The following is a 27,708-nucleotide window of genomic DNA, read 5'->3' as shown; positions in this document are numbered from 1 at the left end:
TTAACCAAATGAATAAATAAATGTGTAGTTTTTTGGTTTGACTGCGTTACCAGTAGTTTTGATGTGAAGTTGTGGTATTTTTTTTACCTTCAAATCTGCTTTTGATTATTCCGAAACATCTTTTAAAATCAGTATGTAAAGGTACATTTCCACCACAGGGTTCCTTGTACTTTTCTTTCTCAGAAACTGAAGTCCAGGATCCTTCCCTGGGGTAAACGCTCCGGAAAGATTAGGCAAATTAGCCACTACAGTCCCAGAACGGTTATTTGCTTGCTTTTTACCTACTTGGATAAAAGCATCTGCCAAATAATTAAATGTAGATGGAAACTAAATTTAGACCCTGATTCTTTCAGTGAAAATGCAGGAAGAAGAACAAATTCCCTCAAACGCTCCTGGTGCCTGTGAAGATTTCCTGCAGTGAAAACAGGTTATATTTCAAAAACACCATTAATAATACACACATTAACAAGAAAATAGTTTTGTAATGTTACATTTATTTAATTGTAATAACAATTCTTAGATTGCACTTTCTTAAAAAACTTTGATAACAACTGAAAAACTTGAAGAAACTCAGGAATGCCAGGTAAGAGGTAAACTGCGCGCGTTTTCCACAGTGTTAAAATAATGAGCAGGTGAAGAGAGTTTGGATGATGGCGGCTGTGGGAACAAATCCTCAAAAAGACACAACCAGTCTGGATTGGGGATGGGGTGGTCGTTTACACTGGTTAAAACTGGCCGAATATGCCTTTAAAGAAGCGTTTTTAAAGGTATGAGGTATGGCATGGGAGATGAATGCTAATTCTTCCCCCAGAGCTACTCTGTCAAACACCTCCTCTAAACATCCTTCACCTCCATTAGAGCTTCATTACAGCTCTGCCACTTTCTGCTCAATGCTCCAAATATAAAATAAATCCCAAAAAACGGAATTTCCTTAGAGGAAATTATGTAATAAAAACAGTACTTCACACTCACTCATGGGAAACAAGAGTTCGTTAAACTCACACTGATAAACACGTAGAGACACACGCAACACGTCCACGTCTTGGTTCTGTTATCACTGCAAATCCAAACTCTCAAATGGCAACATCAGGCCAACTCACACAACACTGCACCAAAGTCCCTCCACACCTTTAAATCACCTGAATGAGCAACGAAAAATAAGTAAATGTAATCCTGACTCACTAACAAAACAAAACAAAACAAAACAAAAATTACTAGAATTTGGGTTGTGAAAATAAAATCCAAACTGTAAATAAATAAATTGGAAAAAATAACATTATTAACATCATTTAGGTGAATGATGCTAATTTAATAAAAGAAAAAAAACAGAAAGTTGCTCAACATGACACATCACAACTGCACAACAACAATAAAAACATCTCTTAACCCATGCCATATGCAGCCAACCAATCTGGAAGATGATTATTGTTTTTTGTTGCAGTTTCAACAGAAAAGCACGACACATCCCTGATACCGGCAACGCTGAAGTTTCTTCAATAAAAAAGTCATGTGTTTCTTTGTCTTGTTTTGGTCAGTGAAAAGAGGAACTGCAGCGGTCAGACAGGAAGAGAGGAAGGTGTGCTGTACAAAGAACCCAGCACCACCATTCCTCCTTTCATGATTGTTTTAGAGTTGGATTCCAACACCGAACATTAAAGGATGGAGTCGTCAGACGCCACTCATCAGGCTCGACAGGAGCGCTGCTAAGTTAAGTGGGTCCCTAGAACATCCCCCCCAATATGGGAGGTTAACAGGATGGGGGGTAAAGACAGCAGGGAAGGAAAGAGGGCTCAGGAAGAAACAGTGTTCCCATCACCAGCCCTTAAGGCGCCACTTCTGTTTCTTCTTCAGCATGTTTCTGCATGTGCACCAGCATCCCCTGCATAAAAAAAAAAAAAACCAGAGCCACAGAGCACATTAATTATAGTGTAATTAACTGTATAGTTTATTTAGCACCAGAGAACAGTTTAATAGCAGAAGGCAAAGCTGCTGAAATCTGTGGAGTAAATAACAGTTTTATACCTGCTTGGAGCTGTTGCGTGCGCAGAAAAACTCTTCACAGTTTTTCCAACGGCACTTGAGTGTCTGGAGGCTGGGACTGGCGTGGTCATTGATCAGGTGCTGCTGCAGATGCTCCATCACCCCAAAGACCATTGAACAGCCGTGCCACTGTCAACACAAGACATCATCAACCACTAATGAGCAGGGAAACACTCAGGACGTCTCCAGAGACAAAACAGCAATAAAAGCTCAGAATAAAAGTGCTCTCTGATTGAACTGATTACTACTTAGAGACATTAACAAGTCTTACCCAGCAGTGGTAATTCTGCATCAGGTTCAGTTTGATGGCCTGTACGCTGCCATCGTAACCGCCTGTGTAGATCTGAGATGCACCAAACACAAATCATGACTTATTACCTACTCTTTAAGCTCTTAAATAAATTCAAAGACATTTTGCAATCGTGAGAATTCATACAACAAAGTGCTGCTACAAACTCCACTATGCCTTTTTTAAATTTCAGAGAGGTTTATTTTCTTTGTGTGGAGCTCTTAGATACGCTGGTTTCTCACCATGTTTTTGTGGACCGCCATACACATCACCATGTCCTTGTGTCCACCATAGACCTGCAGCTGCTCATGAGACTGTGGAGTGAAGTTAATTTACATTTTCATTTAAACAAATCAAGGAACTTGTGTCAAATTATTTTAGAATGTTTACATAAGAGCTCAAAAAGAAGACAGGCTAAATGAAGCAATGATCGAAGGATGCAGACCTGAAGGTCGTAGACACGGACCAGTTTATCCAGGCAGGCGGTCACCATCACCTTCCCCAGGACAGCCACCACAGTAACAGCATGGCTGTGACCTTTGTAGACCCGCACCAGCTCACCTGTCTGTACACAGGTGCAATGTGATGAGCATATATTAATACATTTATCAGTATTCAAGGTACGACTGTGCTGTGCATGTGGCTCCTCTTAGAGTTAACCAGGTCGACTCACATGGATGTTGTGTGCATAGACACACTGATCACTTGATCCACTAAATACGAGATCATTGACCACCTGAGAGCAGAGAGAAGAAATTATTAGAAATTAAACTTCCACTGTCGAGAAAAAACATCTATACACAATAATGTATAAAGAAACATTTACCACCTTCATGCAGAGGACAGTTTTGGTGTGTCCCTCCAGTGTGCGCAGCAGGAGTCCGCTCTTGCCATCTCTCACAGTGATGGTGCTGTCGTAGGAGCCGACCAGTAGGATCCTTCTGGCTCCTTCCTGCGATGAGGAGAGACAGCTCACAGCTCGTGGCCCGTGGCACTCGAACACGTCCATCTGTTTGTTTGTCTGAAAAAAACAAGAATTAATACATTATTGAAAATGACACCAGTGGAGTACTTTTTGAGATGTTTCAAACTATTTTAAACATATTTTCCAACCACTGGGCCTCAGTAATGTGAGTATACTGTTGTAGAAAAGATAAATTTGTCTACATTATCTACTAAAAGCAAACTTATCATCTTGTTTAATGTTGAAGCCTTTAAGCCCGGTTATCACTGATATACAAAAGCAGTGTTTAGGGTAGAACTATTGAAAAATAATAACTGTAGCAGTCAAAACTTTTTCACTGTGGTTCACTGCATTTCTCACCTTGAGGTTAAATGTCACCACCGTGCCGTTTGCCAGGCCTGCATACAAAGTTTTCCAACGGCTGTGGAGGCAGAGGACTCGGTCTGACAGAGAAAACTGCTGCTCGAGCTCTTGTGTCTGTGGATAAGAAGGAGAAAGGAGTCCAAACTGTCCAATCCAACGTTTCCACATAAATGTTTTGAGACAATAAACGTGATACAGATAAAAAGGTGGTAGTTATTTAGTTGATGTGTGTTTTCACCTTGAGACTGTAGCAGCGGATGGTCTGGTCACTGGAACCAGTATAAAGCCGATGATGGAGGCTGGGAGCTGCAGACACCAACAGGCAGCTTACTTTGGAGCTGTGACCCTCAAACACAGCCACACATCTATGACTCTGCAACAGAGTGACAATAAAATTCAAGATTATTCAGTTGCTATGTTTACTGAAATAGTTATAATAGACGTTAGTGCACTCCTGTTATAGAAACAGTTCTTCGTCAACACTCACCACCAGGTCGAAGGCTCTGACAGTTCGGTCTCCTGAGCACGTGTAAAGCAGTCCATTGTGGATCTGCATTGCGTTGACTGCCTCCTGGTGGCCCTCGAATACCCCCTCTGTGGGCATTTCATCCTCACCGTGATCTGAAGATGCATCTGGTTAAAACGGATGCACATGAAAACTACAAGTATGAGCAAAGATAAATAACAAAGCTGTGTGTGAAGTGGTGTGATGAACAAAGTGCGGCACTATGATGTAAAGAACCAAATCTGTCCATTTTCCTCTTTTGTATAAATGTTTTTATATTTAAAAATCTCGCTAATTCTTTTTTTAGTAGTTTTTTCTAAGAGGTAGAATAGGTTTTATATATATACTTTCTTAGAAAGTCACATCCATTAATTACTGAACTTCTCCTGTGCAGTGCCACTGAAAGTCAAGTAACAGCTCTATGAATATCCTGTCCATAAAAAGTAATTTGGGCTCTCCAGAGTCTGTTTTAATTTGTCCACTCAATGTGACATTTCTAATTCTGGCTGCTCAGAACATGATAGCATTTTAGGATTGGTTATGTATGCTGATTTCTCTGTGAGGTGAGGAAACTGGGTTTACACTTTTAGGTTTTTATATGAACAACATTATTATATACGAACTGTTTGTATAACATGAACAACTCTTCAGAGAAAAACATACCTGATGAGGTCTTTATTATTTTGGGCAGTGTGATGGGAAACGGCATTTCACTGTGGGGATAAAGGTGGAACTAATTAACAGTTTGTTCCTTCACAGAATACGTTTAATCAATGACTCCAAAAAACATAACATAACAACTAGTTTGAAGACGTGAAAATATAAGAAAAGAAAAGTGATGAAACAGAAAAACTCACTTCTCAGAGGATTTACAGATCTCCATGTCACTGGTGGAGGTGACCTCATTGCAGGCCAGGCTCTGTGGCTCAGGTGTGAAGGTGCATGAGACGTGGGCTGGAGGGTAAGCTTGTACCAGGGGCTGCTGCTGACAGGCTGCAGTGACCTCCATGGTTTCTTCTAAATCTATGGTCAACGTCAGCTCTGTAGAGGCCACCTGGGGGAGCTCTGTCATGTGTTCAGACAAGTTGAGGTCTCCTTTCCCAACTATTGTGGTCGGAGACGTAGCTGCCTCTTCGCTGCCCTCTATGTTCATGTCCTCTCCAGCCTCTGTAGGCAAAGTGGAGTTGCTGACTTGAGAGCCTCCACTGGGCCTCCTGCGTGGTCGGAGCCACCTCGGCTTTGTGGCCTCCCCATCTATCTCTGTGTCACTGCTTTCTGCCTGCTCGGTCCCTTGAGCCTTCTTCAGCACTTTCCTCTTCTTCAGCTTCCTCACACGCTTTCCACTCCTCAGTTCAGAGGGAGATCCAGGCACATTAAGGACTGGAGGCACTGAAGGGGGCTCAATAACACTCCCTACATCAGAACCTCTCCTGCTGGATAAGACAGACTTTATGGGGGATTTGGAGTCACGTGTCATACAGCTCCAGGTTGACTGCGTGGCTGTTTCCATTGTCTCAACCTGTCCTGACAAGCTCTCTTTGCAGTCTGCAGGATCTCTAAGGCTCTCCCAAACACGTTCTGTGTTAGTTTGGTACGGGTCGGTTTTTCTTTGAGGAGAATGTTGAAAGTTAAGAGCAGGTTCTGCAAGAGTATCAGAGGCAAATGCATCAACACACTGCAGATTTAATCTACATAAACAGGAATTTCTCAATTTTCCCTTCAACTACTGTATTTCCTTCAATTTAAAAAATTGTGTTCAAAAGTACAATGTTGAATTATATATTTACATTCAGTGTTTCTAAAGATAAATTCATTAGGTGTTTTGGGGTCCATGATGCTTACATTCTAGATAAGCATGCTTTTTGCAGGAAGAGCTGAATATTCTAATGTTCAGAAAAGGAACATTTTTACTGTTGCATTCGGATGCTTTTGTTTAAGCAAAATGTCAGAAAGTCAGTAAACAAAGTACGGCAATGTGAATAACAAGATGCTCTAATCATATTACCTGGTGGAGAGGCTGCAGCAGCAGCAGTTACGGGCAGCTCCGGTGTGGTGCTGTGAGCAAAGTGGGTTGTATTGTCCAGAAGGTCCACCTCTAAGCTGATGTGAACAGGTGACTGTGGTTCCTCCTTGATGACTACAGGCATGAAAGAAGGGCTGGAGGAGGGAGGGGAGGCACGCTGAGCAGGAGAATTACATGTCGGACTCGATGCTGCAGCAGCAGCAGCCATGTCCATAACAGGGGAAAAGGAGGAAGGAGCGGATGGAGGACTGTGGGGCTCTGTATCAAATGAATCAATCTTTTCTTCTTTCAGTTTGATCTGAGGTGTTTCCTCCATAGTACCTGTATAAATAAAAAGACACAACAAAAACTTTACTGCAATAATCTTATACTATACTATATATCTATTTTGTTCAAAAAGAAGTACTTTAAGCACACTTAAATCCCACCTGTGGTTATCACAGTCAAAATAACAAATACTTAAAAATAAAATTACAAATGTATTTATTTCACATGCACCCTGATTGTATGTTCTTACCTTGCATCCCTTTGAGTAACTCAATACGCTTGTTTCTCAGTGTGCTCATCTCTGTAGTAATCTGAGAAAGACACACAAAAGTCACCAGAAAGTCAATATTGCTGTTTAGAATAGAGCAGAAGAATAAAAACATAAACATAAATAAAGGTATAACAGAGGTGCTTAAATTGACTTATTTACCATGCAATTGATGGTGGTTTCTCTTGGAAAGAGGGCATTTACCTGGTTAAATAAAGGGAACAAATCTGAACTGCTGTTGGCAGACATACCTGCTGTTTGACCACCATGAGCCGCTGCACCTCCATGTAGGCGGCCTCCAGCGCAGCTCGAGCCTGGATAAGGCTGGTATCCACAGTCTGCAGAGAGCGACTCAGCTCTTCCTCCCGCAGAGACACAGTCAACAGCTGGTCAATCTGTAAACGCTCTACATAGAGCCCAAAAGGTAATGGTGACCCATGAGCAGTTTGGAAAAACACACATTTGAATTTCATGTAGTTTCTGTAATCTTACAAAGCATTTAGCTGCATTATCTACATATAATACATGTCTGTAAAAAATGTATTAGAGTGAAAAAAGTACATTGTCCTCCCAGATTGTGTCAATAATTTTGAGAGTACATGAATTTATCATAAATAACAACCTTTTTTGGATTTGACTTTCCTTCTTTTGCTATTGTGCTCGACACAAGACGTCTCTGCACTCGGAACGTCCTACAAGGGAGAAAAATAAAAACAGTTTGTTTTGAAGCAGACACACATACAAGTGGTTTGTTTCTCAGGTCTCTCATAAAAATTATTCAGCAGTAGATTTTTTGATAACATTAATGGGTTTCTGACATCATGACAGCTAAAAATGAATATCAAGATTAATGTAGGAGAACCAGAGCTATTGTCTTACAGTGTTTTAAAATAGATTTGATGTGTAAAATCAGCATAGCTGCTTTCACTTACACCAGCTGCTCTTCGCCTCTTTCCTGTGCCCTGACCATCGTACTGCTCGGTCCCTGAACTGCTATCACCGAGCATTGAATCCGATCGCTGGAGAGCCTTCACTGTTGCTGATGTTAGTTTTTCTGGCTGCTTCTCTGCTTTATCCTCAAGCTGACAGAGCTCCACTTCTTTCTGACAGTGACCGAATACTGGAGACTCAGAAGATCCCTGCTGTTCCAGGCTGAGACAATCTCTCTCTGTAAACAGCGAGTAAATGGCGGTAGGGGCAATGCTGCTCTCTGATAAGGAGCGTTTTCGGGAGGCGCTTGAAGCAGAGATGTCCATCGACTCCCATTGGAAACCCTCCAGCAGGGGAATGTCATCTTCCTCCTGACTATGTTCTTCCTGGTCGTATGGCACCATTTCTATCCCAAACCTGGAGCACAAGAAAAATCTGGTTAAAAGCAACTGGAATCAAATTTAATCAGAAAAAAAGTCTACATGTAAGATCAAAACTTTACCTTGGCATGCCTTTTCCTTTGTCTTGCTTCTTCCTGACCTCCTGATACACCTGTTCCCAGTTGACATTGCGCCGAGACCCAGAGGAGCTGATTAGCTGCCGCACCGTAGGTTTGAGGCCGGAGTCCTTCTCTGTGTCACTTCTTCGAGATTCACTCAGATTTCGCACCCTTCTGGCAATGTTGAGGTTGGGCTCGTGGCTGCCTGTTTTGTTCTTGGAGCTGATGTGTTTGGTCAGGTCCCGTTTTAAGACAGGAGGCAGATCAAGTTTGGACAGACTTGATGACCCGGACACTGCCTGTGCCTCACCACTTCTGGAAGCGTCGCTCTCTGAGCTCTGCCCTGCAGAAACAGCCTGCATGGCTTCATCTGTGGCCAGTGAGCAGGTTTCTTTCTCCACTGTCTTCCTCTTCTCATCATCCTCCCTGCTTGACGCTGCAGGCTCTGAGCTCTCTATGGTAGAGGTGGTAACTTGTAAGGACTGAAGAAACTGGCTGCTGTCTGAATATGATAATACAGGTTTTTCTGTCCTGACTGACTCGGGTAAATTTGGTTTCAGTGCATTCTGCCTGTTTTCTTTGTTTACACCTATCTGACTCTGAACATGATTCTTCTGCTGCTGCTCCTCCACAATTTGCCGTGCCATTTCCAGTCTGCTTTTACTAGAGCTGTCTAAAGAACCCTTCTTTTCTAACACAATCTGTCTGGCTTTCTTGAAGCTTTCTGGGAGCTGTCGTTCTTGCCTTGATTGAAGGGGCCCCATAGGCAGAGCCTTGGGGCCCTGGGGTCCACTCTGCTTTGTGGTTGGCTTTGATTGTGCATGTGTTTGACTGGAAGGCTTGCTGATTTGAGCACCACTGCTGAGACAAGGAACTGAGGACATCTTCCAGTCTTTATTCAATGAAGGTTTATTTGCCCTTTCACTGGAAGGACCAGATGAGGGGTTCTGCTGACCATCTCTCTGAGCACTGCTGCTCCTACTGCTGCTGCTGCTGCTGTTAGTCACATTTTGGGGCTTGGTTTTGGGGTTTATTTTATGCTTCCCTTTCTCTTCTACACTTTGTCCACTCAAGGTCTGTCCTGGCTTCTGTTCAGGCCGGGATAGCCTGTTAAAGGCACTGGATTCTGGTGCTTTGTCGTGTTTCTGCTGCATGGTTCCTTTGGAGTACTTATCTAACAAATCTGGGTTGTTGCCTTTATGAGGTACAGATTCAAAACCCTTTGCGACTGGATAGGGTGACCAGCGACAGGCTTTGTCCAACTTTGGATTGCTACCAAAGGTCTTAGAGCCTTTACCACCATTTTGATCAGATCCTGCTGTTTGACCCTCCCCATTATGAAGCCTATCACACTGCTGCCCTCCCAGGTCATCTGTATTTTGAAACTGGTTTAGAGCTTGAGCAAAAAAACTGGGCACAGGCGGATTCATAGGAGGGTCAAAGAGGCTTAAGGGCCTGCTCCTTTGTGGGTACTGGGAAATATTGTTTTGGCCATAGAGCCCATGTCTACTACCTCCATTGCTGACCCAAGGAAGTCGACTTTGCTGATTGCCAGAAAATGCACCCTGATCCCATTGCTTCTTGTTCCAACCTTTCTGGCTGTGGAAATTTCTACCAGCAAACTCTCCAGATGCCCATTTTTGAAGGTTGGGTGGCTCCTGAGCATGCCACGTAGCACTCTTCCCCTGTTTATTGTAGTGCCAGGGTTGTGCCTCCCCCGATCTGGCATTATATCCATTATTCCTGTACCAAGAACCATGCTGACTGGGTCCACCAAATCCCTGTGATTGCTTCTTCCAGGAACACTCCACTCTGTAACGCTCTTTAGCTTCCCTTAGCCTGTGCTGAAACTCCTCTTTTTTCCTTCGTTCAGCTTCTTCGGCTGCCAGCTTTGCAGCTGCAGCCTCCTTCTCTTTTCTAGAAACAAGAGACAGATAGGAGTATACACTCAGTGGCCCCTTTAATTGGTACACCTACACATTAAATCCAAATAAACTCCACTTATATGATGCAGAAGTGTTTCTCGTACTCCCTTAAATTTAGGCAAATCGTAAGAACAAAACATAACCCAATATAATGCAGTCCAGTGAACCATGGCTTTAAATATAACCTCAGCAATAAATAAAATAATAATCAATATTAGTTTATTTTAACATTGAAATATTTTAGCTTTATTTCTGCAGCCCACACCTGGCCAAAAAATCTGGAACTGGTTCCCAGTGTGACCACTTTGACCTGCAGAGGTCCTGTTATATGTGGCATGTAACAGGCTGGCAGCTTCAGGCTTTTGCCTCCAACTGTTCAAGTTGTTTAAACATCCCAGAGAAACAGAGGTCAATACAGATGAAGTAGTCTCATAGGTTGAGCAGAAAAATAAATAAAAGAGAAGCTGCTGTTAGACCCTTTATTGACCACTTTAAATTTAATTTAATAGCTAATACCTTTTTGAATTATTCCCCACACTGATTGACTGAATACACCATTAGTCCAGGTAAGTAACAAATTATCACCCATGGAGAACATGTTATCGTATCTAACCTACCACAAAAGGTATAAAATTACATTTGAATGAAAAGTAAACCTCTTCTCTTTATTTTCCTCTAATATTATCATAAAAACTAAAATCATATTTACCAGGAGAGTTTTTTAAAGAACCTGCAGAAACTAGATAACATTTTCCACAGTTCTGACCATCGCATGATCAGAGTCAGAGGTTTTTGTTGGGTTTTATATTTTCTAGAAGGTAGAAAACTTTAAACGTTGTGTCTGAACTTTGTTTGTGCACTTGTACCCCTTTTTTTAGGCTGCAGTCTTGACATTTGACTCCAATTGCAGCTAAGCGTGAAGCAGCAGCTAAAATAGTCTTGTGAGCACCATGGTGCAGAATGTGACTATACATGGTTTACAGTGCAGTTTATACACACAGATGATTGACTGCAAATTGTCACCCTACTTTAGATCTTAGGTTTAATCCTAAAACTATAAAACACAGACAAAGAGTTGATAATACAAATATTTTAACACTGATACTGTTTACTAACATGAGTTTTACAATAACAACATACTGCAATTTTCTTAAAGCCCTGTTTACACTGCTTGTAAATGAATAAAAACAGAAGTATTAATCCCACGGCTCAAAAGCTGAAAGCAGCACAATAACTGTGTTCGATAGGAAAACTGTCTTACCTGATCTGTTCTTTTCTCTTTTCAATCAGGTCGACCAGCGTCTGGTCAAAGTAGTCCTCGCTGTCATTCCCAGGAGGCTTTTGTTCTGCAGCCTCCACATTTTGCTTGTGTGTTGGACTGGAAATGTGGCCGGCATAATCAGTCAGGCTCACGAGCGTCACCTTGCACACTCGGCACTCATGTCCGCAATCCCTGGGGAGAGAAGGCGAGTGCGGGCGTTCAATCGTTCCTTCAGGCATTGTTCTGGTCTAGTCTGGTTTGGTTTTGCTGCCTGCAGAGCCTACAACAACACACTGTGGCTCTACTTTCTGTTACTTCAAAGTAAAAAAAAAATCAGGAGAGGAGAATACTCAACAATCCTTACACTAAAATGTCCAAATTCTCTATCTGTCACAGATCAGGAGGTAGCTAACTTATAATTTTATCTTGTTAAAAAAGTTAAGATCTTTGTCATCCTGATCTTGTTATCCCTTTAGTCAGCAGGCCATGGGTGGCACAGCGAGGGCAGGAGCAGCCAGGCTGGACCAAAGCAGCATGCTAATCTAGCTGTTTATGTCCAGCAGCAACAACCAGCCATGCAGCACAGCACTGGGATGTGCCAAGAGGAGAGAGGCACGCCGCCCTCAGCCTAGTAAGCTTTCATGATGGTGTCCGCTGCACTCTGAGACTCAACAGAAGGCAATGTCTGTATTTGACCTCGCATTCTTCTATGAGAGCCAGAGCCCAGCCCCCTTCCAGGCCACCATGTGTTATTAGAACATGCCTGAGCATCCTGTTGACCAATTGCAAGCTATGCCTATGTAACTGGAGCCTGGGACAGCTGCTCAAAGCATCCACTTCAAAACCTCTCCCAAGTACAGTATGTCATCCTGTGGTTCTGAAAGGTGCAGCCACTTTGCTGGCTCGTTCTCAATTTCTTTTTCAAATCTGAGCCATGGCATGCTGACCTCTCGTGCAGTTAGCAAACTCTATCAGTGAGATAAGGTTTCTTATTTTGTTTGATTCGTTCATTCTTGGCTGCTGTGGTGGGGGAAATGAAACCTAAAGTTAAGCTGTCATCTTTCGTCCTTGACACAGTTCCCTGACAGGCTGTTTTCTAAGCGATCATGCATTCCTGAGGCACCACCACTGTCGTTCATGGTTTCTACGGTTCTACAAAGCATAGTGCTTTGACAAATTAACATAAAAGGGTGCTGTGTTTGCTAACCAATGTTTATAAGACATCCCAGTAAGTTAACTGCTTGAGATTCTTCCATCTTAGCAACAGGCCACATGCTATCAGCAATCTACAAGCAGGTCACAAGATAGCCAGTTGCTCTCTATTGGCCATGCCTGTTGTTCTGGAGAAATTGTGTCTAAATATATGTGCTACAGTTCAAACAGCTGCCCCTATATCCACTTGCCTAACACGTGCCCATGTGCACACGTGCCACATGACCCAAATACATCCGAACAAAACTCAAGACAAAGTCGAATCATGTGAGGTCACAATTATGATACTAGATGTTTAGCTTCATGTTGTAATAACACTGCATACAATTACACAATATCGGTGCATGCTGTAAATTCTTTGAAGAAATGTATGTAATGTACTCCGTTGGAGAAACAACTCACCGGCCTTTGAGCTTTTCCAGCTCACGGTGATGCAGCATACTTCTCATGTGCTCATCCATCTCCTGCAAACACAATTTTAAAATAAAGATTTTCTTTTAGTTATACAAAAAAACATAATGTTTCTAACTAAGTTTCATAAGTCTCCAAGAGTAGAAGTAGTAGTAGTAACAGGAGTTACATTTTACAGCAACTCCACTGAAATTGAACACTTTCTATTTGATTTTGTGTTGTAGTGTTAATGTAGGTCAAGGTCCTGAATGTACCAAAAATAAATCATACAGTATTTACACATAATATATATATATATATGTAGTATAATGTGAAGGACATTTGAAAATGCATCACCTGCTTGGAGATGTAGACTGTTTCACAGAGGATGCACTTTCTCTCTCTTGCCATTTTGAACACAGGTAGAGTTCAGCCCATTACTGTCAAGAGAGAGAATTTCTTGAAGTTAAGTGACTCATCATTAACACCCTACATAAAACAAAGCAACAGGTTATGCGATACCCTGAATGACAAACAATAGCAGTAAGGATCTACTTTCTATTGCACATGTTGGTGGATGAGCTCTCTGCAACATCTCAGACTGATTCAACCACTTCATTTCTTTAAACAACCACACTTAGCAATTTAACAACATGCCTCGGTACCACAGCCCAAATGTCAGGACAGAGTTCAATCTGGGCACTGATCTAATTCCAGTCTGCTGATGGAGCAATTCTGTGGCCAGGAGGCAGCAGGGCCATAGCAGCATCAGGGCTGGCTATGTCTGGACTTCAATGTTCACAAACACGGTGTGAAACTAACAGCACCCACAGGTCACTGAAGGTTTTCAACATAGGTATGTCTTTCTCAAGAGCCAACTCATCACAAATGTTACTGGCTATGAATAAAAAGCCAAGATTAAACTTTGAGAGAACATTCACAATAGAAGCAATTTTAAAAGCATTGGTACTTCATAAAGAACAAACAACAGGACAGAAAAACTGGCACCAAGAACTTTGTACAGCGAAAGTCCAACAAGGCTCTGATGGAGATAGTATCAACACCTGGCAACTTTGTGTATTATGTAAATCACAGGGATGTGTGAATAATTGTGTAAACGAACAAACTGAATGTCTGTTTGACCTGATGAAAACTAATCTGGCCAAAAGCAGCATACACAGTGTTGAATAAATGAAAAACAACAACATACTTTTATTCACAGAACAAGTGTGCAGGGCCGTCAGTCTTATTTCCAATAGCACAGCTTTCCACCTTTTACAATACTGAATGACTAATTAGTCATTAAAAACATGTAAACAGAATATTGATAATAATAAGAACGGTTAAGGTCTGGAGATCAACCATATCTTGATTATTTGGGTTTTCATTTTGTACACTACAGACCGTCACAATACTGCTAAATCTCAATTTCTCTTCTCTTTTAAAGCACCAGAAAGCAGCCAATGACGGTACAAAACAAGCAGATTGCAAGGTTATTTTAGGCGTAAAGGGTTATTTCAGCTCTGAGCTGCTCAGTCTGTGGAGGGCAGCAGGACGGACAGTGTGAGACATAAATAACTGATGCACCGATGGTAAAGATGTTTGGAAAAAGACTGTGGACGATAAAATGTAGTGAAGTACTTTACAAAGTCATCAATCACCACAGAGCTTCCTTCTGTTAAGACACATGCATAAAATAAAAGTTAAACAAACATTCATGTAAAGAAGAGAACTAACTACCAAAGCAAGTAAAATACATTTGTCTACACCTTTAACTAAACAATGAAACTTTAGCCTGCTAGCAGTTAGCTACTGGCAGACGTTTATTCAGTCTTCGATGCTTTGAAAACAATAACATTTGATTATAATAAGCAAGCAAAGCCAGTACAATGAGTACAATATTACAATGACTTGTTGAATTATTATATTTAACAACTAACGCTAGCGTTAGTTAGCTTATTAACTTGGTCAGCTAACAAGGGGTTGGACCGGTTGTTGTTAGCTTAGCTGCCAGGTTAGCTATAGTTACAGCACCTCTATAAAAATTAAAAAGCTAACGTGAACATCAGAGCTTGTCGATCATAAATCGTTAACACAAACTAACCATAAACAGAATTTACGTTATTTTAAACGTTAAGTAACGTAAAGTGACCAGACTAGTTAGCGAGCTAGCAATAGCATGCTAGCCACCGTAACCGACAAATCTCAAATTATTCACTAACTATAAAAGCATGAAGGACTGAAGCTAAGCCAGAATGTTTATGCGTTGTAAACAGTGAGACGTAATCGTTGGCTACCTTTATAACATCCAAATGTGTGTGAAAATACTGCTTTTCATATCCACAACTGAGGCTAACAACAACATCCTGCGCCACGACCCCTCACTGAACTACAACCCAGGATGCGTTCAAAACACCGCTGTGTGGGAAAAACGGACACTCGGGTCTTGAACGCGCCACCAGCTGGAATGGAGGGTGCATGACGAGGAGGAAGCGGAGTGTTGACACCACTCTGAGAAAATACTCTAATAAATACTTAAAAAAAACATCTAAATATTTAACGATTACATGTTAATCATTGCATTTACTGTCACTACTTTAAATCATAGGAGGCCTTGTATTTAAAGATAAATAGATACACATTAGATACTGTGTCACTTGTTTTCCTAAGATGATGGAACAAACATACATTTTAAAACGTTTAACATTAGAGGGGAATTATTTTACCTGATTAAATCAAAAAATCATGCAAATTTAACCTTATTTCTCGAGATTTCTGAATGTGTTCTCTCCTTACAGCATCCAGGCGTGGAAAGAACAGAAAATATGTCAGAAGATGAATATTTCACTGACATTAAAAAAGATTTTGTTCAAGTTCAGTTTCTATTTTCTACGTTAATTTTCCTAAAATGTGTGTTGCACTAGAATGCATATATGAAGTTTTCTGTATTGATGTTATTCTGTGTTAATGTTGCTGTAGATCTTTCCTGTTTGTGGTTCCCTTGTGTTGAGAACAACTGGCAAAACAACTTCCCTCTGGGATAAATTATTTATTGAAATAATTGCTAATAATTTTACCCAACATCCCAAACCAATGTGAAGAACAAGCCCAGAAGTAGTTAGTGAAGATACAGGTTCACATAATTTTGGCACAAAGATTTGAGACTGGATCATATAAAAAGAATCACGTATTTGTATCATTTCTATAAAGTAAAAATACCAGTCAGAGCATAATTTACTAAACACATTGATTCACGATGAAACAAGGATACAACGACCTACAGAGAAGAATCATACAGATTAAAACTGTCTCTACAGTTTTAGTTCGTGTTTGTTTGTAGTCGCTGCAGCAAAGTTACAGTTTGAAGCCCAATGAAAGGTGCAGTGATGTTTCACTACAGTGATTTGATTGATTGTCTCATTATATTTAATATTTATAGTTTTCGGCTGCAGCAGTTAGTTGAACGTGGTGAGAGTCAGAAGTGAAGCAGGTCTTTAGGTGAAGTGGTGGCTCTTAAAAGAGCCGTTGTGTTTTCGGAGCAGCTGTGGACGAGGTTTAACCTCCGAAGCCGTACAGGGTGCGTCCCTGTCTCTTGAGGGCGTAGACCACGTCCATGGCGGTGACGGTCTTCCTCTTGGCGTGCTCGGTGTAGGTGACGGCGTCACGGATGACGTTCTCCAGGAAGACCTTGAGCACCCCGCGGGTCTCCTCGTAGATGAGACCGGAGATCCGCTTGACTCCGCCGCGACGAGCCAGACGGCGGATGGCGGGTTTGGTGATTCCCTGGATGTTATCACGGAGAACTTTCCGGTGCCGCTTGGCGCCTCCTTTCCCGAGCCCCTTCCCGCCTTTCCCTCTTCCACTCATGGTGATTAGTTCTTGTTGAGTCGAACAAAGACGAACAGAAACCTGCTCTGAAGAGCGGCTGGATTTATAGAGGAGCTGCGGACGTGAGAGAAGACAGGAGGCGGGGCTTCAGGACTGCCAGCTTAAAGTCAAACTGGTTCAGATGATTCAGTTTATTTTAGTCTTAATTAACATTTAACAATTAAAAACAAACATTTGATCAATTCTGAATCTTATTTAATCCATGTGATATTTGATGTTGGTAACTTAATAACCTCCACTGTTAGAAATAACAAAAGGTTTTTATTTTATAGATAACATTTTTTATAAGTTTCAAGATTCAAAAATCTTTATTAATCCCAGAGGGAAATTGTTTCTCTTCATTACCGTTGTTCTCAAAACAGACAGAAAGAAAATGAACCACAACCAGGAAAGATCCAACACCAACATAAATACACAATAACATTAATACAGAAAAACTCAACATATTGTAGCGACCCAGAGGTGGGGAACATTGTTCTGTTGGTGTTTGACTGTTCCAGTTCCTGTTATGTGTTATGTGGTTCTTTTAATTGGTTCTTTTATTTTGTAGTGTATATAGTTGTGTGATGTCAGGTGTGCTTCCGGGGGTGGGGAAGAGGGAACCCGGGAGAAACAGGCGGGAGATTTAGAGCTTCCGGAGTGACTGAATGGGGAGCTGAGACCTGTTGTGACTGTGTGTTATTTTCATATAAAAATAAAAAGAGTTGTTCACTCTGAGGCTCGTCACAATATATACAGAATATGTAAAATAGATAAATGAAATTGGATCAATATATATAGCCTTTGTGGATTGACAGCAAGTATATGACACAACTATCACTTCCCCCATCCTTTACAGAGGGGGGAGGAATTGTACAGATTGATGGTCACAGGTAGAGAAGACCTCCTGTGGTTCTCTGTGGAACATTTAATGTTAATTAGTCTGTGGCTGAACGTGCTCCTTTCTCCAGCCAACACACTGTGCAGTGGGTGGGAGGGATTGTCCAGGACTGAGAGGAGTTTGGACAGCGTCCTCCTCTCAGCCACAACATGTAGATCATACTGAGGGTCTCAGCTGCTTCCTCCCTACAGCCACATGTGGCTCCACTATGGGAGAGGAAGAGCTGCCAGGTCTGTAGCAGCAAAGAGTAGAAAAGAGAAGAACAGTTGATGTTCTTCAATGTTCAATTCATGTTCAGAAGAAGGTTAAAGAACTGTTAATACACACATTTGAATCTGAATACAGCAGAAATAGAAGACTGAAGAAACCACATATAGTTGCAGAGTAGAGGAATCTAATTATTATTATTATTATTTTCATTGTTTTTATTTTATTTATTTATTACTGATTTATTTTCTTATTATTTTTAATGTGTTTATTTATTTTTTCATATTATTTTGTATTAAAAAATAAAAATAAAGAGATTTGAGAAGATAGGAAAACCTGATGCGGCCCAGCCTCACCCAGTCTCTGCTTCCCGCGGCCCCAAGGCCAAGGCCCTGATGTAGATGGTCCAGCTCCACCCCCAGAACAGAGCCAGCTCTCCTGATTAGTTTGTTTAGTCTGTTAGTGTCTGACACCTTCATGTTGCTGCTCCAACAGACCACAGCATAAAAGATGACACTGGAACTACAGACTCATAAAACATCTGCAACATGGTGCTGCAGACGTTGAAGGACCTGACTCTCCTCAGGAAGTACATCCGGCTCTGAGCCTTTTTGTACAGTCCTGATGACTTTTTAGTCCAGTCCACTTTACTGTACAAGTACACTCCCAGGTATTTGTACTCAGACACGACCTCCACCTCCTCCCCCTGTATAGAGAGAGGGATGGCAGGACTCCCAGATTTCCTGAAGTCCATCACCAGCTCCTTTGTTTTGTTGATGTTCAGTTGCAGATGGTTGAGTCCACACCAGTCAACAAAACTGTCCACCACTCCACGGTACTCTGTGACATCTCCACCCTTAATACATCCTACAACTGCAGAGTCATCAGAGAACTTCTGAAGATGACAGGACTCTGAGTTGTACCTGAAGTCTGAGGTGTACAGGGTGAAGAGGAATGGAGACAGAACTGTCCCCTGTGGAGCACCTGTGCTACTGATCACAGTGTCAGACACACAGTTCTGCAGGCGGACGTACTGTGGGCGGTTGGTGAGGTAGTCCATGATCCAGGAAATCAGGGGAGTGTTGACCTGCATGTTTTTTAATTTCTCTCCCAGCAGTGCAGGCTGGATGGTGTTGAATGCACTGGAGAAATCAAAAAACATGATCCTCACAAATTCCCCAGGCTTGTCCAGGTGGGTGTAGGTGCGATGGAGCAGGTGTATGATAAGATAAGATAAGATAAGATAAGAAAACCTTTATTAGTCCCACAATGGGGAAATTGCATTTTTACAACAGCTTGAACACTGTCAGAAAGACAGTCTGACCAAAGGAGACGAAAGACTAAACTGGCACAGTCCGAGATAAATAGGCTATGAAACCTGACAGTATAAACAGTTTAGTAATAAATAAAATATATACATGTAAGTACAGTATATGTAGCAGTGTGAGTATGTACAGTATATGGATATTACTGGAAGCAGTAATGAAAATGTACATTGTAAAGTTGGTTATTGCACAGGTGTAATATGAGTATCAACAGTGTTCATTGTACAGTCTGACTGCAGCAGGGAGAAAAGATCTGCGTAATCTCTCCTTCGCACAGCGAGGGTGGATCAGTCTGTCACTGAAGCTGCTCCCCAGAGCAGACAGGGCGTCCTGCAGTGGGTGAGACTCGTGGTCCAGCATGGATGTCAGTTTTGCCAGGACCCTTCTCTCACCCACCCTTTCGAGTCCAAGGGACAGCCCAGGACAGAGCTGGACTTCTTGATTACTTTGTCCAGCTCCTTCCTCTCCCTCTCTGTGATGCTGCTGCTCCAGCAGGCCACACCGTACAGGATGGCTGATGCCACTACAGAGTCATAGAAGGTCTTCAGGAGTGTTCCCTTCACTCCAAAAGACCTCAGTCTCCTCAGGAGGTACAACCTGCTCTGACCCTTCCTGAACAGTGCATCCGTGTTATGAGTCCAGTCTAGTTTATTGTTTAGGTGAACACCCAGATACTTATAAGAGTCCACTCTCTCAATATCTGTTCCCTGTATGTTCACCAGTGAGGGGACAGCAGGCTGCCGTCGGCGAAAATCCACCACCATCTCTTTGGTTTTCTTCGCATTGATCAGAAGGTGGTTTTGCCGACACCAGGCCACAAAGTTCTGCGTAAGTCCTCTGTACTCCGCGTCTTCATCGTCAGTGATCAGGCCGACAATCGCAGAATCATCAGAGAACTTCTGCAGAACACAGCTGTCCGTGTTGTGCCTGAAGTCTGCAGTGTAGAGGGTGAAGAGGAAGGGGGCCAGAACAGTCCCCTGGGGGGCTCCCACACTGCAGGTCACCCGGTCAGACGTACAGTCCCGGGCTCTCACAAACTGTGGCCTATTTGTGAGATAGTCCAGGATCCACTCTGTAAGATCAAGGTCCACACCTTGGCTTCATCCACTCCAATATGGGGTTGATAAGCAAACTAGAGGGGTCAAGTGAGGGTTCCAGGATTAGCCTCTCAAAAGCCTTCATAATGTGTGATGTCAGAGCCACTGGTCTGAAGTCATTGAGGACTCTGGGACGTGGCGTCTTATTCACAGGAACCAGGCACGACTTTTTCCACCCAAGAGGAACTCTCTCCAGGTGCAGGCTGAGATTAAAAATGTGCTGGAAGCACCACATTGATGTCCTCACAGTCAGGCTCACAGAGAGTCTTCCAGTCTGTCTTTTTATAGCATCCCTGCAGGGCAAGGTGTGCCCCCTCTGTCCACCTCTATTTTCCTTTCTCTTGTTTTAATGGTGGGAGGCTGCCTCTGAACCAAAGGTGTGTATTGTGGGAGGAGATGTACCAGGTTGTGGTCCGACTTTCCCAGAGGGGGGAGGACAGTGGAGCTGTGGGCATCTTTAACATTAGCATACAACAGGTTCAATGTCGTCTCCCCCCTGGTGGGACAGCTCAATAACTGGGTAAAGGTAGGAAGTGTCTTAGTGAGGGTGGCGTGATTAAATTCTCCAGAGATCATAAAGAAGGCGTCAGGGTGTCGGGTCTGCAGACTGGAGGTGACCATCTGAATGACGTCACATGCAGCAGTGCGAGCGGATGGAGGAACGTAAACAGCGAATAAAATGGAGTGAGAAAACTCTCACTCCAATAATATGGATGAAGTCTTTCACAGTTACAAACTAGGTTATTATTTAATAGAAGAATTTAGAAATAATAAAATGTTTCTTTTATAAATAATATTTTTATAATTCTTTGGGATAATTGAGTATGCATGTGTCCATTCTGTGTCTTATTGTCTTTTTTATTATTATTTATTATTTATTTACTGTTTTAGAAATTGTTAATTTAAAAGTTAATTTGATGTTAGTCTGTTTTTAACAGGGGATTTCATAGTTTACTGTATAATGCATTAATAGTAAATAAAAGATAAACTTTGTTCTCTGAACATACTGAAACTAAAACACTTTACATTTCCCTGCTGCTGTAGAGTCACATTAAGATAATATATAAAAGGTTAAAATAAGACTTTTGAATCTAAAATCTTACATTTTTTCTGGTAAATTAATTAAACTGTCTCTCATTTAAATACAGTTTAGTTCTGTAAAGTAATAAATATACAGATATGGTATTATTGTCTTTTCTCTCGTTTCTGCATAATATTGTCATCACACCAGTTTTATCCATTCTTCATTTTTCCCACTACTTCTGCAGATTCTTATTAATTTCTGCTCAGTTCTTTTTATTTTATCACACGGTGCGGTGGCTTTGTTTGCACATTTGTCAGCTAATTGACTTTCTGTCCATTAATGGAGGTACTGAGATGTGTAAGTGAAAGTTCTCAATAACGTTGTTGCCCAATTCCAGAATTGGAAAATGTACAGTACAGTATCTCGGTCAATTCAAATTATATCTGTATAAAATTTACCCAGGATGTTTCTTTTATTCTACATTTTTAAATTTCCTCCATTGAAAAGTCTATAGGACAGGAGATATGCACGATGCGTAGACTCCTTACCCCGTTTTGGTCCCATTGACTCCCATTATAACAACATATTTTTGATATACTGTAATTCTGACCTATTATAATTATTTTCTCGTAAATACCAAATAAATCTAAGCCTCTACCTTCAAAGTACAGGGAAAAAATGTTTGAGGGGGTCATGACCCCGAGGCCTGGTTCTCTTACTTTACCAAAATGCATGGCAATAAGAAATCTGAGCAGCACAAAAATAGTCTTGGTTAGGGATGTTTTTGAGGTTGAGGGTGCGTGGGACTGATGTAAAAGAGTAGTGTGTGTTTGAGAGAGTTAGTGTGTGCGTATGTGAAGTCATAGGCCCAATAGGCTCTGTTTATAAAACAGAGTGAAAGTGATTGAGAATACATTTTGTGTGTGTGTGAGTTAGTGTCGTCAAAGGCCAATTGGGCTTTGTTGTTTCTTTACCAAGAGAGAGCCTCGTCCGTCCTATTGGATGTGTGGTAAACACAACCATGCACCTGCATAAACATGCAGGGAGAGTAGTTTGGAGCCCTGTCTGTCTGGTCATTTGTCCTGAAGACAGCCATCAGAGGAAGTATGAAACTAGATGAGGCCCCTGCTGCAGACTTGAAGTCCTCTGAGGAGAGTGAGGAGCAATTACCAGGAGTGAAAAGTCACCCGAGAGCCAAGAGGGATGAGAGGTGGAATTACTGCTAGGCAAGTAGAGGACCTGCAACTCGGCGGAGGAGGAAGAGAAAGTGGCAATATCTCAATAGTGATCAAAAACTGGGGAAATCCTGTGGTCTGCCACACTTGAAGAGCCCCTACCATTCTTTCTTTTTCTCCCCCCCCCTCCCATCTTGACCCCAGGATAAGACTTACACTTTGCATTGTCAGGATCAGCACCCTGAGACTGCATTTGAGAGTATATGCCCTCCAAACCTAGAAAATATGGGTTGAAGATGTTGTCTGCCTGCATGCAGACCTCATATGCGTGTAGGTTCCAAGTAAATACAGGAATATGACATGATGGACATGTCATCTTATAATGCCTGTGTCCTGCTCACTTCTGCGGACCCATGCTGGAGCAGCAGTATGTGGAGCAGCTGGCATCTCTTCTTAGAGCAGGTTGACAGTGTTCTCATCGCCCCAGCCGTGGCAAGGAGGAGGCATTTGCCCAGAGCACTGTCTGCAGACAGACTGGTCCGACAAGCCCAGGTCCAGGACCATGGTCATGTGGAGAAAGAGGAGTAGTAGGAGCTACAGCCAGGGACCTCCAGAAAGCCGAAGCAGTGTGTGTTGGGCCCACGGTGCAGAAGGGGAACCATTGCACCAAATGGGGAGTGCATGAATGCTAAATTCACCTCACAGGGATCTGTGATTTATGCATCAACATGCAACACACAGACACACATGACAAAAAAAAAAACCCTCTTGACAGAAAATAACAAAAAGGGAACAAAAATTTAAAAAGCATATAAAAAGCATAAAAAAAACTTTTTTTATATGGATAGGTCTGAAGCTGTTGAAGAGATCTGATGTGGTAAAAGTGAAAAAAAATGCATATATAACGTTTTTATTTCACTTTTATGAGAAGATCCCGTTTAGGACCCGGAAATAAAAGGTGTAAATTTTGTACAAAAACTCTTATTGCTCCAAAAACAATAATGGATCAAAATCAAAGTTCTGAATTATTATTGACGTAGTCAAGGCTCTAATACCCTCATCCTGAATATTTCACTTTGCATCTTATTTTTGGTAAATACTGCATGTTTTGTGTTTTTGCCTGTTGAATAAATCAGGGGTTCTCGTGACAAAAAGGGCATCAAAGCCTAAAAAACATATAAAAATAATAAAAAAAACTTTATGTATATGGATAGATCTGAAGCTGTTGAAGAGACACTTGTAGGTTAATTTTAAAGGTGCCTCAAGGGTTATAGTTCTTTTCTGTCTGTGTAGAAAACAAGTGGCAACTTCCCTCTTGGATAAATATTTGTTTGTTTGAATTGTGAGTCCTTTATTTAAATATTTGCAAATAATGTACCCAACACCCCAAAGCAATGTGCAGAAGTAGTTACTAAAGACACAGGTTCACATAATTTAGGCACAAAGACTAAAGACAGGATCATAAAAGAAAGAATCATTCATTTGTATCATATCTATGCTGAAAAACACCAATCTGAACATGGTTTACTAAATACACAGTAGTTAATAGTTTGTAGTTGAGATAATGAATATAATCTATTAACGCAGTCAATGCAACAAAGTTACAGTTTGAAGCCCAATGAAAGCTGCAGTGATGTTTCACTACAGTGATTTGATTGATTGTCTCATTATATATTATATTTAATATTTATAGTTTTCGGCTGCAGCAGTTAGTTGAACGTGGTGAGAGTCAGAAGTGAAGCAGGTCTTTAGGTGAAGTGGTGGCTCTTAAAAGAGCCGTTGTGTTTTCGGAGCAGCTGTGGACGAGGTTTAACCTCCGAAGCCGTAGAGGGTGCGTCCCTGTCTCTTGAGGGCGTAGACCACGTCCATGGCGGTGACGGTCTTCCTCTTGGCGTGCTCGGTGTAGGTGACGGCGTCACGGATGACGTTCTCCAGGAAGACCTTGAGCACCCCGCGGGTCTCCTCGTAGATGAGACCGGAGATCCGCTTGACTCCGCCGCGACGAGCCAGACGGCGGATGGCGGGTTTGGTGATTCCCTGGATGTTATCACGGAGAACTTTCCGGTGCCGCTTGGCGCCTCCTTTCCCGAGCCCCTTCCCGCCTTTCCCTCTTCCACTCATGGTGATTAGTTCTTGTTGAGTCGAACAAAGACGAACAGAAACCTGCTCTGAAGAGCGGCTGGATTTATAGAGGAGCTGCGGACGTGAGAGAAGACAGGAGGCGGGGCTTCAGGACTGCCAGCTTAAAGTCAAACTGGTTCAGATGATTCAGTTTATTTTAGTCTTAATTAACATTTAACAATTAAAAACAAACATTTGATCAATTCTGAATCTTATTTAATCCATGTGATATTTGATGTTGGTAACTTAATAACCTCCACTGTTAGAAATAACAAAAGGTTTTTATTTTATAGATAACATTTTTTATAAGTTTCAAGATTCAAAAATCTTTATTAATCCCAGAGGGAAATTGTTTCTCTTCATTACCGTTGTTCTCAAAACAGACAGAAAGAAAATGAACCACAACCAGGAAAGATCCAACACCAACATAAATACACAATAACATTAATACAGAAAAACTCAACATATTGTAGCGACCCAGAGGTGGGGAACATTGTTCTGTTGGTGTTTGACTGTTCCAGTTCCTGTTATGTGTTATGTGGTTCTTTTAATTGGTTCTTTTATTTTGTAGTGTATATAGTTGTGTGATGTCAGGTGTGCTTCCGGGGGTGGGGAAGAGGGGACCCGGGAGAAACAGGCGGGAGATATAGAGCTTCCGGAGTGACTGAATGGGGAGCTGAGACCTGTTGTGACTGTGTGTTATTTTCATATAAAAATAAAAAGAGTTGTTCACTCTGAGGCTCGTCACAATATATACAGAATATGTAAAATAGATAAATGAAATTGGATCAATATATATAGCCTTTGTGGATTGACAGCAAGTATATGACACAACTATCACTTCCCCCATCCTTTACAGAGGGGGGAGGAATTGTACAGATTGATGGTCACAGGTAGAAAAGACCTCCTGTGGTTCTCTGTGGAGCATTTAATATTAATAAATCTGTGGCTGAACGTGCTCCTTTCTCCAGCCAACAAACTGTGCAGTGGGTGGGAGGGATTGTCCAGGACTGAGAGGAGTTTGGACAGCATCCTCCTCTCAGCCACAACATGTAGATCATACTGAGGGTCTCAGCTGCTTCCTCCCTACAGCTACATGTGGCTCCACTATGGGAGAGGAAGAGCTGCCAGGTCTGTAGCAGCAAAGAGTAGAAAAGAGAAGAACAGTTGATGTTCTTCAATGTTCAATTCATGATCAGAAGAAGGTTAAAGAACTGTTAATACACACATTTGAATCTGAATACAGCAGAAATAGAAGACTGAAGAAAACACATATAGTTGCAGAGTAGAGGAATCTAATTATTATTATTATTATTATTTTCATTGATATTATTTTATTTATTTATTACTGATTTATTTTCTTATTATTTTTAATGTGTTTATTTATTTTTTCATATTATTTTGTATTAAAAAATAAAAATAAAGAGATTTGAGAAGAAATGAAAACCTGATGCGGCCCAGCCTCACCCAGTCTCTGCTTCCCGCGGCCCCAAGGCCAAGGCCCTGATGTAGATGGTCCAGCTCCACCCCCAGAACAGAGCCAGCTCTCCTGATTAGTTTTTTCAGTCTGTTAGTGTCTGACACCTTCATGTTGCTGCTCCAACAGACCACAGCATAAAAGATGACACTGGAACTACAGACTCATAAAACATCCGCAGCATGGTGCTGCAGACGTTGAAGGACCTGACTCTCCTCAGGAAGTACATCCGGCTCTGAGCCTTTTTGTACAGTCCTGATGAGTTTTTAGTCCAGTCCACTTTACTGTACAAGTACACTCCCAGGTATTTGTACTCAGACACGACCTCCACCTCCTCCCCCTGTATAGAGAGAGGGATGGCAGGACTCCCAGATTTCCTGAAGTCCATCACCAGCTCCTTTGTTTTGTTGATGTTAAGTTGCAGATGGTTTAGTCTACACCAGTCAACAAAACTGTCCACCACACCACGGTACTCTGTGACATCTCCACCCTTAATACATCCTACAACTGCAGAGTCATCAGAGAACTTCTGAAGATGACAGGACTCTGAGTTGTACCTGAAGTCTGAGGTGTACAGGGTGAAGAGGAATGGAGACAGAACTGTCCCCTGTGGAGCACCTGTGCTACTGATCACAGTGTCAGACACACAGTTCTGCAGGCGGACGTACTGTGGCCGGTTGGTGAGGTAGTCCATGATCCAGGAAATCAGGGGAGTGTTGACCTGCATGTTTTTTAATTTCTCTCCCAGCAGTGCAGGCTGGATGGTGTTGAATGCACTGGAGAAATCAAAAAACATGATCCTCACAAATTCCCCAGGCTTGTCCAGGTGGGTGTAGGTGCGATGGAGCAGGTGTATGATAAGATAAGATAAGATAAGATAAGAAAACCTTTATTAGTCCCACAATGAGGAAATTGCATTTTTACAACAGCTTGAACACTGTCAGAAAGACAGTCTGACCAAAGGAGACGAAAGACTAAACTGGCACAGTCCGAGATAAATAGGCTATGAAACCTGACAGTATAAACAGTTTAGTAATAAATAAAATATATACATGTAAGTACAGTATATGTAGCAGTGTGAGTATGTACAGTATATGGATATTACTGGAAGCAGTAATGAAAATGTACATTGTAAAGTTGGTTATTGCACAGGTGTAATATGAGTATCAACAGTGTTCATTGTACAGTCTGACTGCAGCAGGGAGAAAAGATCTGCGTAATCTCTCCTTCGCACAGCGAGGGTGGATCAGTCTGTCACTGAAGCTGCTCCCCAGAGCAGACAGGGCGTCCTGCAGTGGGTGAGACTCGTGGTCCAGCATGGATGTCAGTTTTGCCAGGACCCTTCTCTCACCCACCCTTTCGAGTCCAAGGGACAGCCCAGGACAGAGCTGGACTTCTTGATTACTTTGTCCAGCTCCTTCCTCTCCCTCTCTGTGATGCTGCTGCTCCAGCAGGCCACACCGTACAGGATGGCTGATGCCACTACAGAGTCATAGAAGGTCTTCAGGAGTGTTCCCTTCACTCCAAAAGACCTCAGTCTCCTCAGGAGGTACAACCTGCTCTGACCCTTCCTGAACA

At 42.0% G+C, this 27,708-nt stretch overlaps 2 protein-coding genes across 3 annotated transcripts; both read right to left on the bottom strand.

Moving 5' to 3' along the window:
- Positions 1-474: 474 nt before the first annotated feature.
- Positions 475-15,319, bottom strand: znf106a (zinc finger protein 106a). 2 transcript variants are annotated; one of them, XM_026339898.1, is made up of 22 exons: positions 15,234-15,319; positions 13,294-13,376; positions 12,949-13,010; positions 11,335-11,526; positions 8,152-10,065; positions 7,652-8,066; positions 7,342-7,411; positions 6,971-7,125; positions 6,702-6,762; positions 6,167-6,505; positions 5,019-5,802; positions 4,825-4,874; positions 4,144-4,289; positions 3,895-4,029; positions 3,654-3,770; positions 3,159-3,350; positions 3,003-3,065; positions 2,775-2,894; positions 2,572-2,643; positions 2,312-2,383; positions 2,023-2,169; positions 475-1,879 (listed from the first exon to the last, which is right to left on the bottom strand). In XM_026339898.1, the coding sequence occupies exons 2-22, from the start codon at positions 13,345-13,347 to the stop codon at positions 1,823-1,825; spliced, it is 5,217 nt and encodes a 1,738-aa protein (XP_026195683.1). In that variant the 5' UTR covers positions 13,348-13,376; positions 15,234-15,319; the 3' UTR covers positions 475-1,822. The 2 variants fall into 2 exon arrangements, with proteins under 2 accessions (XP_026195683.1, XP_026195684.1); XM_026339899.1 differs by having other exon boundaries at positions 4,144-4,277.
- Positions 15,320-15,977: 658 nt separating this feature from the next.
- Positions 15,978-24,677, bottom strand: LOC113148445. The gene is made up of 3 exons (XM_033325845.1): positions 24,347-24,677; positions 19,764-20,308; positions 15,978-16,878 (listed from the first exon to the last, which is right to left on the bottom strand). Exons 1-3 carry the CDS (start codon positions 24,651-24,653, stop codon positions 16,492-16,494), a joined length of 1,239 nt encoding a protein of 412 aa, XP_033181736.1. The 5' UTR covers positions 24,654-24,677; the 3' UTR covers positions 15,978-16,491.
- Positions 24,678-27,708: the final 3,031 nt, after the last annotated feature.

This window comes from Anabas testudineus, chromosome 22 (genome assembly GCF_900324465.2).
Source record: "Anabas testudineus chromosome 22, fAnaTes1.2, whole genome shotgun sequence".
NCBI classification, from domain to species: domain Eukaryota; kingdom Metazoa; phylum Chordata; class Actinopteri; order Anabantiformes; family Anabantidae; genus Anabas; species Anabas testudineus.
The sequence above is the reverse complement of the archived record's forward strand: the minus strand, read 5'-3'. Positions and strand labels throughout refer to the sequence as shown.